This window comes from Brienomyrus brachyistius, chromosome 9 (assembly GCF_023856365.1).
Source record: "Brienomyrus brachyistius isolate T26 chromosome 9, BBRACH_0.4, whole genome shotgun sequence".
In the NCBI taxonomy this organism is placed as follows: domain Eukaryota; kingdom Metazoa; phylum Chordata; class Actinopteri; order Osteoglossiformes; family Mormyridae; genus Brienomyrus; species Brienomyrus brachyistius.
The window spans coordinates 15,237,100-15,251,209 of NC_064541.1; the positions used below are offsets into that span (position 1 = coordinate 15,237,100).

Here is a 14,110-nt window from a genome sequence, read left to right on the forward strand (position 1 = left end):
GGTCTTTCTCAAGGGCCCAACAGAGATGTAATTATCCTGCCTAAACTCAAAGCAGCAACCTGCTGATGAGAGGCACAGAGGTCTAACCTGCTGAGCCACACAGCACCTGCTCTTGGCCTTATTTAAACCCTGTTTGGGAAACCAGCCTAAGGTTTTCCGTTACTTGGCTGTCATAATAATGCTAATATTCATACGCATTTAACACTGGCCAGATTCAGAGATACTCGGGGTAGATAGTAGCAGGCTGTTCATTGTCTTTTACCTATCAGTTTTTTACAAGCAGATGTTTATTACTGGTCAAAGTCTCAATTTCCTGAATACTACATAAATGGAAAGAATCAGACCAACATTAGCCGGCTACGGTTTGCGCCTGAAGTCTCTCTCAGATGGACAAAAGTAGAACTTCATGGAGAGATTTTTCTGAAGAGTGAAGGATAGGCAAGGGATTAATGACCTGATTAAGGGAGTAAGAAAGCCGGCCATGACTGAAGACATTCATAAAGCACAAACAGGTCATAATTAATCATGAATTTATTGGATGTTATTTAAGCTTTAAGAGTTCGTTGGAGTAATTATTCAGTTGGCACTCCTTGACCTCTCCTACTAAAACTGACATTAAAAATGCAGCAGAACCAAAAGAGATAGACAAAGTCAGGACTTTCAGGACAAATCTAGACGACCGGGACGTGTTGGGGATCACTTCTGGGGGAAACGGACAGTTGAATATAAAACCGAGAGCAGAGTTTTGTGTGATGAGGCAATGGAGCCTTGTGGATCATTGGAGATACACAACAAGGGAAAGATGTACAAGGTGAAGAGGGCGCTCGTGGTGAGGAACACTTTGGTTCGAGAATGCTTGGGTGAGATCCTGGGCACCTTCGTTCTCATGGTGAGTCCAGCATAGACACCCGCACAAACTCACATCCTGCACTCATCCAAAACTCTTTGAACGCAAGTTCGCCTGGTCATTGCTTTATATCCATGGCTATGGTTTGATTTCCTCTGTGTGTGTGTGTATTGTGTTCATCCCTGTCCATCTAGCTTATGATTTACTTGAGCATTATCTTAAAACTTCGACAATTGAAGATTAGGGAAACAAAATACAGCAACCGCCTTGCAGCCTCCAACCTTTGACCCTGAGACCTCTTTGTCCATCTCTATTGACCATTTAGAAAAAGTAGCTCAGTCTTCCAGAGACATAGTATTTCCAGTGCTGGCTTGAGAGACATTTTCCAAGCATTACATAATACTGGGTGTGACTTAAGCAGACTTTGGAAAGTAATTTAATTCCTGTAAAATGCACGTTATGCACTTACAGCAGAAGTCTTACATCACTAGTCAGGAATGGCAGTGAAGTTTCAATACGAACTTACTGTTATGTGAGCGTGAGTCTTACACTCGCACATAGTGGGGGTTTTTATGATCAGCCGGGGCAGAACAGTTTGTTATTCATGGTTATTTGAAGGAATGTGTTGCCCGTGTGTACAGAGTGTGTCTTTCTGTGATGTTGGACCACAAGACTAGTGAATATCATTAAACGTTTGTCTAATCAGACAGGCAGAGGTTATTTGGATCAACATTGCCAGCATGAGACATTTCAGCCTAGATCCTCTACAACCTGACATCCCAAACATTCACCAGTATTCTTTGAACAAGGGCAACCTTGCACAGATAACTCTCAATGTATCCCTTCGTTAGACTGGCTGTTACATTTCTGTGGTTAGGAGACACCTTTTGGTCAAATCTGGCAAACGTACCTTTTTAGATTTTTTTTTTTTGTCGGTGGATATTGACTCGAGCAGGTTAAGAACTTTCACTAAGCAATGTCTATGTGTTTCATTTCAGTAAGTAGTGTCAGGGGGAACATTTAGGACGATTCCAAGGGCCCCCGAATGACAGGGGGCCTAGAAAACCTGGAACATAATTGTATTGGCCTTGGTCCGATATGATATGCTTTCATGGAGCCTAAAATATTAGTTTCACCCCTGAGTAGCGTTCTGGAATTTGTGGAAGATCTGCTCCTTCATTTCCTGCATATTTTTACATAATCGCTGCCACTATACTTGCTCTTTTCTTCAGATGTTTCTCCCATCCCCTTCTGCCGCCGCTTCGCCTCTCGTTCCCGCATCCTTATTCACCCGTTCGCTCCCCCATTCGCCTCCATCATTCCTCTCCTCCCCCTGCAGTTGTTTGGCTGCGCTGCCGCGGCTCAGGTAAAAACAAGCAGGGAGACGAAGGGCCAGTATCTCTCCGCCAACATGGGCTTCTCCGTGGGCGTCATGTCTGCCATGTACCTCTGCAGGGGAGTCTCAGGTAACCATGACGAGCGACTCCACTCACCACCGTCACCACCAACCCCCCTGAAGCTTGTGTTTCAGTTCCATATGTCTGTCTTTCATTTTGCAGTATCAGATAATACTCTGTACCTTATATACCAAGCATTTGTTGGCATTTATTGTAGGTAATATAGGGAGTCTTCTTTGGGCTGGTTTGGGGGGGGGGGTTATTCTCCCTAAAATCTACACTAATTAGTTTCATTAAACAAACAAACAAATACATTAGACAGATAGACAAACAAACAAGCAGACAGATTACATAGATAGATAGATTCATTGATTGATGATTTTCATTAAAATCAGAGCCCCTAATAAAGGCTTACAAATTCAACGCTGTTGCAGATAGTAATCATCTGCAGACTCAATGACACTGATCATGGTTCAGTCTGAGTCTTTTGCGAAGGTCACTGATTCACGAACCCTGCCCTTTCCTCTGCCCGCAGGGGCTCACCTGAACCCCGCAGTCTCCTTCAGCTTTTGTTTCCTGGGCCGGCTGACCTGGAGGAAGCTGCTGCCGTTCAGCCTCTCGCAGGTGCTGGGCGCTTATCTGGCTTCTGCTGTTGTTTTCATTGTTTACTACGGTGAGGCTCACTAGCGCGCTGGCGGCTACAGCGTTATCGCTCCTTCGTCTGTTCGAGACACAGAATCACGTTTCCTGAAGAATGCATATCATCGCCGCATCCTTTTCATACCTTTTCGTTATATTTTCCCTCTGTTGTGTTTAGATGCCATAATGGTGTACAGCGGGGGAGTGCTCACCGTCACTGGACCCAATGAAACTGCATCCATCTTTGCAACCTACCCCTCAGACATTCTGTCTTTGTGGAGAAGTTTCTTTGACCAGGTGCGGTTCATAAAGGTCTTCAAGATATTTGTGGTACAGACAGGGTTGATTAGTGAGACAATTCCAGTGCAAGTCGTCTGGTATGGTCATGCACACCTGTTACTCTATCAACATCAAACTGTAAATTAAGCCAAATTAAACCAGAAGAGAGGGAACTATCACCTTATTATGGGGTTCCACATCACCTTCCAGCACTGATAGGCAGGACCTGGAGAATGGGATCTCCTGAAAGTGAATTATTAAACCCCATCAATCAAAAGGCATCACAGTGGGTTACCTCCAGGGTCGATGGTTTGAATTTACAAAAGTTCACCTCAGGTATTCTGGCTTCCATCCAGGTTAAATGTACAGGACTAGACCTAGATAGTCAGAAAATGATGTTTAAACGGTCTTCCTCTTGGTGTCAAACTATCATATTATGTCTGTCAATGTCAGTTTGGCAAAACCTCTCCTAAAGTCACTAATTAAGTGCGCTGGTGGTGAAATTTAACAAATACATGGAATGACTGCCCATAGTGTATGATTGTGTGTGTGTGAGGGTGTGTCCTGTGATAGACTGCCCTAAGCTAACCTTGGATAGGCTCCTGCATCACTATGATCCTGAACATAATAATCAGTTATGAAAGATGGAATAATTAACAGATGGAGGTCTTTCAAACATTTATGTCAGTAGGTCAGCCGCAGTGCGTATGAGATGCTTGTTTTGAATCGTGTCTTCTGCTTTGCACATGAAAATGCTGCTGGCCGCTTGGATCTACTTTTTATATAAGTCGCTGACTATAATACAGAACCTGATCTCCAGAGCAAAAACATCTTCAACTCATCAACTTGGGGGGGGGGGGGTGCTAAGGATGCTGTGCCTGTGATCAGACGGTCACCAGTTCGTATCCCAGGGTCACAGTGATTTCACCATTGGGCCCTTGAGCGAGGCCCTTAGCTCTCAATTGCTCCAGAGTCTATTTAACTTTATAACCAAAAACCAAACAAAGAAAAACAAACAAACAAATACATAAATAAGCAAAAAACTAACAAATAAATAAATAAATAAGCAAACAAACAAATAAAAAAACGTCACTCTGAATCAAAGCGTTGGCTAAATAACTATAAATGTCAACTGTTATGAATGACAAACTGTTATAAAATTACTTTTCAAGTTTATGTAATATTTGGTTGCGTAAAACATAACAGCAGAAGTGTGAATATTTAAGTTACCAAAGCAGATACATATTATTATTTCTGCATAATTCCATACCCATTCTCTATTTATATAATACATCCATCAGTGTTTCAGCCTCTCCTTCAGATGAGGGTCACAGTGAGCCAATCCCAGGAAGCACAGGGCAAGACAAATACGTCACACACTATATCAATGTTTCCCAATCCGGTCCTCGGGGACCTCACAGACAGTCCACATTTTTGCTCCCTCCAAGCTCTGTGGGTCCCCAAGGACCGCATTAGGAAACACCACACTATTTCACCTAACTGAGTGGACTGCTCACAACACAGGGATAATGTGGGAAGCAGGATTCAAACTTCCATTCCAGGAAATTATATGCAAGTGAAGCTCCATTATATGAGTTCTAACGGATATCGTCCTGTATGAAGGTGGTTGGCACGGCGATGCTGTTGCTATGCATACTGCCCCTGGACGACAAACGAAACAGCCCAGCTCCTGACGCTCTGCTGCCTCCCATTGTGGCCGCCGTGGTCCTGGGCATCTCAGTCTCCATGTCCTCCAACTGCGGGGGGGCCATTAACCCCGCCAGGGACCTGGGGCCCCGGCTCTTCACGCTGACGGCCGGCTGGGGCACCGAGGTTTTCACGTGCGTGTTCTACTTATTATTATATTATTTGTTCTTCCTACACCTTAGAATCAAAGATCTGTTGCAAGCATTACATAAAATCTATTTTAATCATATTGAAATATAAAATTGATTAGTTTATTTTTGGGGGTAGTAAAAAAGTGAAGGGCAATGTAAGGAAGTATACAAGGTTAAATATTTTAAAATACAGCTCTGGGAAAAAAATTCACTTTCATTGATTTGTTAATGGGGGCGGCATGGTGGTGCAGTGGTTAGCACTGTTGCCTCGCACCTCTGGGACCTGGGTTCGAGTCTCCGCCTGGGTCACATGTGTGTGGAGTTTGCATGTTCTCCCCATGTCAACGTGGGGTTTCCTCCAGGTACTCCAGTTTCCCCGCACAGTCCAAAAACATGCTGAGGCTAATTGGGGTTACTAAATTGCCACCTAGGTGTGCATGTGTGAGTGTGCCCTGCGATGTGCTGGCCCCCCATCCTGGGTTGTTCTCTGCCTCATTCCCATTGCTATCTGGGATAGGCTCTGGACCCCCCCCCCCCCCAGCAGTTTGGAAAATGGATGGATGTTAGATAAGTTGATGGTCATCTCTGGAATTAGAAAGTCGCTTCTGCCCTCTAGCTGACTGGTTTCTGGTCGTTCCCAGTGTCTCCTGCTTCACCTTGTTCTTGCGTCATGCTGTCTTAGAAACTTTGAGCCTGGAACCAGCCTGCCTCACAGTGTAGCCTTCTGCCAGCAGAACCAAGATTAAACCAGGACTTAAAAGTACAGATTATTAAAACATAGAGAGTGGTTTCTTTTTTCCCAGAGCTGTACATTAATTTAAAAGAAGTACTTTCTGGAATTCTTCCATATTATAACTGGGAAGTACATCCCTATGGTGAGTGACTGAAAAAATTAGTGATAAATTGACTCAGATACTCTGGCATTGTAAATTCCTTCCTCCATATTTGCTTCTTCACCAACACGAGTGGGAGAATTTTCGTCAGAACACTTCCTGCATTTGACTTCACAGGTGTTTTAATTACTGGTTCTGGGTCCCCTTGGTGGCTCCGATGCTGGGCGGCACCGTGGGATCCGCCATGTATCTGATCTTCATCCAGTGGCACCTCCCTGACTCCGACCCGGAGCCCGACATGAGCCCGGCTGGCATCCCGGTCTCCAAATACACGGAAGAACAGCTGGCACCCATGGAGGAGAAACCTGCAAAGGAGAAGGAGGACGTCTTCTGAACGGGTTAATGTTGAAAACATTGAACACGGTGACGCTGTCTGGGGCTGGTAAAGCAGAGCATTGGGTCTGATGAGATCAGAGCTAATTTGCTCAAATGTTCCACTTCACAACTTAAAACCAGATTAAAATGCTCATTTAAGTAAAACTACCCTTAAAATATTTTATTTATATACTGAAATATTTCAGCGTTTTATACAGAAGCAACTAAACTCCTACTTGTTGGTTGAAAAATGGCTTTTAAAGTCCTAAAGATTTATATTGCTGTCCATTCAGATTCTTGCTACATTCCAATTGGGACATATGCTATCAGTGTCGTTGACGCATCTTCCTGACGTTTTTTATTTCTTAGTTTTTTTCTCAATGTCTAAAAATTGTCACTGGTGGCTTTTGGATGTATGATGGCATTCATCTCTATTGCATGTGGAAGTGAACAGTCCGCTTTGGATGGGGACTATAGCATCATAGCCTAAAGAAAACAATCTACATAAATGTATTAGACAAGAACTACATTGTACTTTGTAATACTACCATATATATCCATCTATTTTCCAAGATGCTTATGCCTATGAGCATGAGGTGGGGAACAACCCAGGGTGGGGGGACCAGCCCATCGCAGGACACACTCACACACCAGTCACTCACACATGCACACTTACAGGCAATTTAGCGACTCCAGTTAGCCTCAGCATGTCTTTGGACTGTGGGGGGAAACTGGAGTAATCGGAGGAAACCCCACGTTGACATGGGGAGAACATGCAAACTCCACACACATGTGACCCAGGCGGAGATTTGAACCCTGATGCCAAAGGTGTGAGGCAACAGTGCTAACCACTGCACCACCATGCCACCCCTTACAGTGCTAACCACTGCACCACCATGCCGCTCCCTTATGCATATGTATATATATATAAATGTGTGTGTGTGTGTGTGTGTATGTATGTGTATGTATATGCACTAAACCATCCATCCATTTTCACTAGTTGACACCCCTATTCTAGAATGTATGTGATATGTATACCAAATCATTAGCAGTAGAGTGTTAATGTCAGATATTATAGAGTATTAAACTGAGACAGTCACTAAAAACCTTTGATTAAATCTGCCTTGAGTAGCTCTTTCTTGCTTGGAAACGTGCTTGGAAATGTCCCCTGCAGCTGTAAGAGGCGTGCATCTTACTTTATGAGGTGACCTGCGGTGCCGCCTGCAGACTGGGCAGGCGCCCAACGTTAGTGCAATCTAAGGTGGACTCACATTGTGGTGCTTCACTTGCATAATTATTTTTGTGTAAATAATTTATGTTGAAGCATGAAATTTTTCTGCTTGTTTACTGTTTATGTCAACAACCATTGAAATGAATCCTTGTTATTTGGCATAAGGACACATTAAATTGTCCAATAAATATCTAATGTGATTAAACAATAAAATTATTTGTATATATCCATCTTTCAACTGCTTAGCCTAGACAGGCGCACAAGGAGACCAGGAGTCCATACCAGGCGGCATAAGGTACAAGGCAAGCGCCCGCCCCAGGCAGGATGCCAGTCCAACACGGATCACACACACACTCACAGACAACATGCAATTTAGCCTAAGTGAGGAAACCCACATAACATTCTAATCCACACACACAGACAGGATTTATAATTCAAGTCCTTGAAGTCTGAGGCAATAGTGCTTAACCATTTCAAATACATAATAAATATGAAGTATTCTATAAGCTAGCTGAGTGGGACCGAAGAACACAAAAAAACAAAGCAATCAATTAAAAAGTAGCAGTCACACCCCAGGCATCCATCCATCCATCCATTTTCCAAACCGCTTATCCTATTGGGTCGCGGGGGGTCCGGAGCCTATCCCGGAATCAATGGGCACGAGGCAGGGAACAACCCAGGATGGGGGGCCAGCCCATCGCAGGGCACACTCACACACCATGCACTCACACATGCACACCTACGGGCAATTCAGCAACTCCAATTAGCCTCAGCATGTTTTTGGACTGTGGGGGGAAACCGGAGTACCTGGAGGAAACCCCACGACGACACGGGGAGAACATGCAAACTCCGCACACATGTGACCCAGGCGGAGACCCGAACCCGGGTCCCAGAGGTGTGAGGCGACAGTGCTAACCACTGCACCACCATGCCGCCCCCACCCCAGGCATGTGGAGAGTAAAATTACAGGTTTTAACCCTCCCTGAAACTTGTTTGGTTGCATCTGATAAACAACACGACAGTCGACTAACTTCAAATTTTTTGCCAATAATTCTCACTCCTTTGAAGTGTTGGTATCAGCAGGTTTGACTGAAATCCCTAATTTGCATTGTTCCACAAGCATTATGGGGCCAAAATTGGACTTTACCAAACAGAGAGAAACTAACACAAGAAAAATCAATGACTTCATGTCCAAATAAATACAAACAAGAATATAACGTTTTTTATGTAGATTGTCAGTGTTCAAATGACCTACATTATGATTTTCCCCATTGTGGTTTTGATATATCCCATGCGACAATAAAAGAAATTAAATGTGATTTTTTTTTTTGTAGTTTCTGGGAATTTTGCAAAAGCCACAGACAACCCGCAAAAAGTTTAGTGACCCATAAAAACACAAGATATACAGCGCCGATCAAAATTAGAGAGCAAGAGATCTAGAAAGTCACAGCTGATCCGAATCCAAAGTTATTCTAACATGAATAGAAGAGATGTATTTTAAATCATATTTCATCAGTGAAAGCAATGGCACGTCACAAAACAAATGGCTTAAACAAGAAGGCATGCGATCAGAATTAGACAATGATTTCTTATACTTGACATTCTGCGTGATGGTGGACCTCCAAGGTGACCACGGTCCTGTGACGTCAGGTTCTTCAGATGAGGTCTGATGGGACGACCATCTTAGCCGCTGGAAGAGAAGTTAGTCATTTCAAGAGCGTCATTTGTTAAATACTGCAGCTGTGCAATAACTCTAAGTCAATCAAGTCCAAAAGGTTGGTTGCCCACATATGACAAGCAGGTGGGTGAACAGGATGATGGGAAGGCGCTTGTAGGGGATCATTCAGCAGCTGGAATTGCTCACCAAATTAGTTCTAGGCAGGACAAGAACTTGTCTCATCATCAGAGACAATATGGACTGAAAGCCCACTCTGCTATGACCAAGACACTCATCCGCAAGAAGAATGAAGAAGTTCGACTGGCCCTCTGCTGAGAAGAACTGGTCCAAAGTGCACTTCAGTGATGAAAACAAGTTTAATTTACTTGTTTAGATCTGTGGTGCTGAATTGAGGAAAGACTTCAGCAAACGTAAGTGAAGAAGTCAGAAAAGTTAGGAGGGGTAAGAGTCACGGCGTGGGGTCTCTCATATGGCTACATGCTAAGGTGAATGCTAACGAGTATCAGAACCTCCTTCAGCAACATGCGGATCCTTCTCTGCGAGCATCACCCAGTCAGCCAGTCACGTCAATACAAGACAGCGTCCCTTAGCAAACTGCAAAGCGGGTGAAGCAGCAATTCCTCGAAGAGAGAACATCAAGGTGATGGAACGTCCAGCCCGGAGTCCTGACCTGAATCCAGTCAAGAATCTCTGGAAGGTAACTGGCGACAAAATGATGGTAAACAAACCCATTACAGTTACCAAACTGTGGAAGAAACTGGAAGACGAGGGGAACTAAATCAAATCAGAGCAGTGTGAGAAACTGCTGCAGTGTCAGTCATTCAAAACAAGGGCCTCTATGCTCCCTATTAATTACCGAAACTTGTAACCATCAAAAAAAAAAATCATTTGTAGGCTTCTTCTATAGAAAAAATTCAACCGTTCTCTAATTTTGGTCGCATGCCTTCAAATGTCATTTAAACCATTTATTTTATGATGTGGCGTAGCTTTCACTGATGAAAAACGATTAAAATACCTCAATTTATGTTAGAATAATTTTGAATATGAATAAGCTGTGATTTTATATATTACAAAAACCTCTCTTGTTCTCTAATTTTGATTGCCGCTGTAAGTACAGTGCTGGTTCGGAGGACGCCCAGTATGTTTACGGCAGCCTATGACATCACACCTCGCCGTGATCTTTGTACAGTATCTTGCGTTTCCCGTATCTGTTTGTGCCCTTTTAGTGCCCTATACTGTACTATAATCCAAGACACTTTGCTTCGCTTTGCTTTTGCCAGATCGCGAGTGGGGGGGGGGGGGGGGGGGGGGCCTGACCCCTTAACTCCCATGATGTGGAAGGGTTGACTGTATATCCAAATGGGCCATTTTAATATAAGCAGAAAAAATATATCAGGTGTGTCCTATCGTCACGGTTACTGGACCCTATGCGAAATGTATTTCTGCTTACGAGGCTGTAATGACCTGACCTAAGCCTGATCACCCGGTATCGTCAGGCTCACATGCCCCAGGTTGGCAACATGACCTCCTCTTGTTTCCCGGGCGTGTTGATCTCACCTGAATCTCATGTCACATAATCAGGCAGAGCTGCGTATTGTGTTCCCTCGGCTTTTCTTTGTCAGGCCCAGCATGCTTTGTCGCAGGTCCTTTGACCAAATCTTATGATTTCTTTCTTTTTCCTTCTCCTCTCTCCCCGTTCTGCTGCCTCTCTTTTCCTTTCCTGATTTTCCCAGTTGAATACTCAGGAAACTTGCAACTCTATGCACCCATTCCCGGTCTTGGTATGTTCTCTATTCCGTCACCGGTAAGCCCCGCGGTGAATGATGATTTTCCACAGTTCTGTACCGGTTCGGCATAAGTGCTCATTGAGCCCAGCACCGATTTTATCAGATGAAGCTGTTATTGATAGTCACGTTATATTTTTATCTTTATTACTCTGACAATAAATAACATTATCAATGAGAAAATGCCTTCCTAGCTATTTTCGTGGCACTGGGACCTCATCTTTGTGTCAGTCATTTCAATTACCAGTGGCCTTCAGAATATTCCTTATTAGCGTTACATAAAGGTTTTCAAGTGTATGAAGAATTGTACGGTAGAATAAATGCCTACCTGTACCATAAAAGGGAGGAACTTCTGCAGACTGATCAAAACAGCAGGGAGAATATTCTCAAAAACATTTCATTTTCTGTATCCGATAGATGAGTTTTGCACAGTGTCCCACCCCCTCCTATCTCTATGTGTCCCTGTCCCTGTTAACTGGGTAGAGTTGGGTTTCCTCTGTCACACTGTATGAGGCACGGGGATCACTGTATGAGGTTCCAAGATGAAGGGCTATGTTGCAGTGACTCTGTTTAGCTCTGCCCCCACGGAGCCTCAATGCAGCTGGTTCTTCTAATAAAACTGAATTTATATATAACTGGAGGATAATTTGGGGGGGGGGGGTCTCAGATATCCGTGCCTATCCCTGTTAAGGTGGGATCCTTTTATTCAAATCGGTCTTGAGTCTAGTCTAGAACTTACAGTACTGTGGAAAAGTCTTAGGCAGTTAAAAAAAATGTTTCAGGCTATTTATCTGGGCAGTAAGTGCACAGTTGTTCAAAAAAAGCACAATTTAACTTTAGAACATATGCAAATTAACAGTAACAATGGAGAAGAATTGCATCTGTTCTCTAGAGTTACTTGTTGGATGGTTAGAAGAACACTGCTACAGTTACCAAACCTCTCCTCAGGGACACGCCAGCCATCTATTCATCCATTATCTGCTGCTTATCTGGGGTTGGGTCATGGGGGGCAGCAGTCTAAGCAGAGAGGCCCAGACCTCCCTCTCCCCAGCCATCTCCTCCAGCTCCTCCTGGAGAATACCAAGGCGTTTCCTAGCTAGATATAGAAACGTGACTGGGTGACCTATATCCAGGAAACACCTCCCCAGGAAAGCATCCAGGAGGCATCCTACGTAGATGCCTGGACCATCTCAGCTGGCTACTTTTGATGTGGTGGAGCAGCAGCTCTACTTTGTCTGAGCTCCTCATCCTCTCTCTAAGGAGTCCAGACACCCTGCAATCAAATCCATTTCTGCCGATTGTATCCAAATTCTCACTCTTTCGGTCCCAAAGTTGGTGAGGGTGAGGGTTAGGGTTAGGGTTAGGGTTAGGGACAAAGATAGACTGGTAAGTCGAAAGCTTTGCCTTCTGGCTCAGCTCTTGCTCCACCACGAGCCGAACAGTAACAGCATCCATAATACTGCCAACACTGCATGAATCCATCTGTCGATCTCACACTCCCTCCTTTCCTTATTCGTGAACAAGACCCCAAGATACGTAAACTCCTCCACTTGAGTAACTCATCTACCACCAGGAGAGGGCGATCTACCTTTTTCCAGTTGAGAACCATGACCTCAGACTTGGAGGTGCTGATCCTCATCCCAGCCACTTCGCACCCAGTCGCATACCGCCCCAGCGCATGCTGCAGGTCACAGCCCAGCGACACCATCTTGACCACATCATCTGCAAAAAGCAGATACCGCTGCGCCGCTCCTTGGTTATGCCTAGAAATTCTGTCCATAAAAGTTATGAGCGGAATCGGTGGCAAAAGGCAGCCATGGTGGAATGCAACACCCACTGGGAACAAGTCCGATTTACTGCCTGCAATGTGAACCAAACTCTCATTCCGTTTATCCAGGGATATAATGACCTGCAACAACAGACGCCAAACCCCTAAAGCGCCAAACCCCCCTGTAGTTGGGTCACATCCTCCGGTCCCCTTTCCTAATGATTAGGACCACCACCCCAGTCTGCCAATGCAAAGGCACTGTCCCCAACCTGCATGCAATGTTGAAGAGGTGTCACAGCCAAGACAGACCAACAGCATCAAGAGCTTTCAGGAACTCAGGGGGAATCTCATCCTACCAAGGAAGAGTTTTTTAACTACTTAAGTGACCTCTGCCCTAGATCTGGGTAAGTCCCCCTCTGAGTCTTCCAGCTCTACTTCCTCCAAGGAAGGTATATCAGCGGGATTCAATACGCCTTCTAAATATTCCTTCCACCTCCCAACTATATCCCCATCTGAGGTCAAAAGTTCTCCATCCCAGCTGTAAACAATATGGGTAAAGTCCCGCTTCTGCCCCTCAGTTGCCTGACATTTTGTCAGAATGTTTTCAAGGTCGACCGAAAGTCATTTTCCATGGCCTCACCAAACTCCTCCCACCCTGTTTCTTTTGCTTCAGCAACTGCCAAAGCCACATTCCACTTAGCCTGCCAATACCTGTCAGCAGCTTCAGGAGTCCCACCAGACAACCAATCTTGGAACACCTCCATCAACCTGACAATTCCCCTTACCGCTGGTGTCCTCCACCGGGTTCGGGAATTGCCTCCATGACAGGCACAAACAACCTTACAGCCACAGCTCCGCACAGTCACCTCAGCAATGGAGTCCCGGAGCATTGCCCATTCAGCCTCAATATTCCCTGATACCCTTGAGATGCAAGAGAAGTTGTGCTGGAGGTGCAAGTTGAAAATATCCAGGACAGGGACCTCCGGAAGATGCTCCAGCACACCCTCACGTTTGGGTCTACCAGGGTTATTCGGCATCTTCCTCCGCCATCAGACCCCCCTCACCAGCAGGTGGTAATCAGTTGATAGCTCAGCTCCTCCCTGTACCCAAGGGTCCAAAACATATGGTCGTAAATCCGACAATTAAAAAAATCGATTATCAAATTGCGACATATGGTGCTCTGGTGTCAGGTGCATTTATGAACACCCTTATGTTTGAACATTGTGTTCATTGTGGACAAACCGTGGTTAGCACAGAAGTCCAATAACATGATGTCGCACTGCTCACTCATAATTCAACTTTAATATTTTACCTTGTAAAGTTTTAAAACATCATATTCACAACCCAGTCCCCTAGGATCCCCAGACAGTCCGCATTTTTGCTTCCTCTTAACCCCCGCACACCTGAACCAGAATACTAAATGCCTGACGCAGGTGTTGGG

The 14,110-nt window shown here is 44.7% G+C and overlaps 1 protein-coding gene across 1 annotated transcript; it reads left to right on the forward strand.

The window, feature by feature from the left end:
- Nucleotides 1–567: 567 nt before the first annotated feature.
- aqp10a (aquaporin 10a) lies at nt 568–6,555 on the forward strand. The gene is made up of 6 exons (XM_049025326.1): nt 568–889; nt 2,187–2,313; nt 2,780–2,917; nt 3,062–3,180; nt 4,786–5,003; nt 6,011–6,555. Exons 1-6 carry the CDS (start codon nt 761–763, stop codon nt 6,225–6,227), a joined length of 948 nt encoding a protein of 315 aa, XP_048881283.1. The 5' UTR covers nt 568–760; the 3' UTR covers nt 6,228–6,555.
- The last annotated feature ends 7,555 nt before the right edge of the window (nt 6,556–14,110 follow it).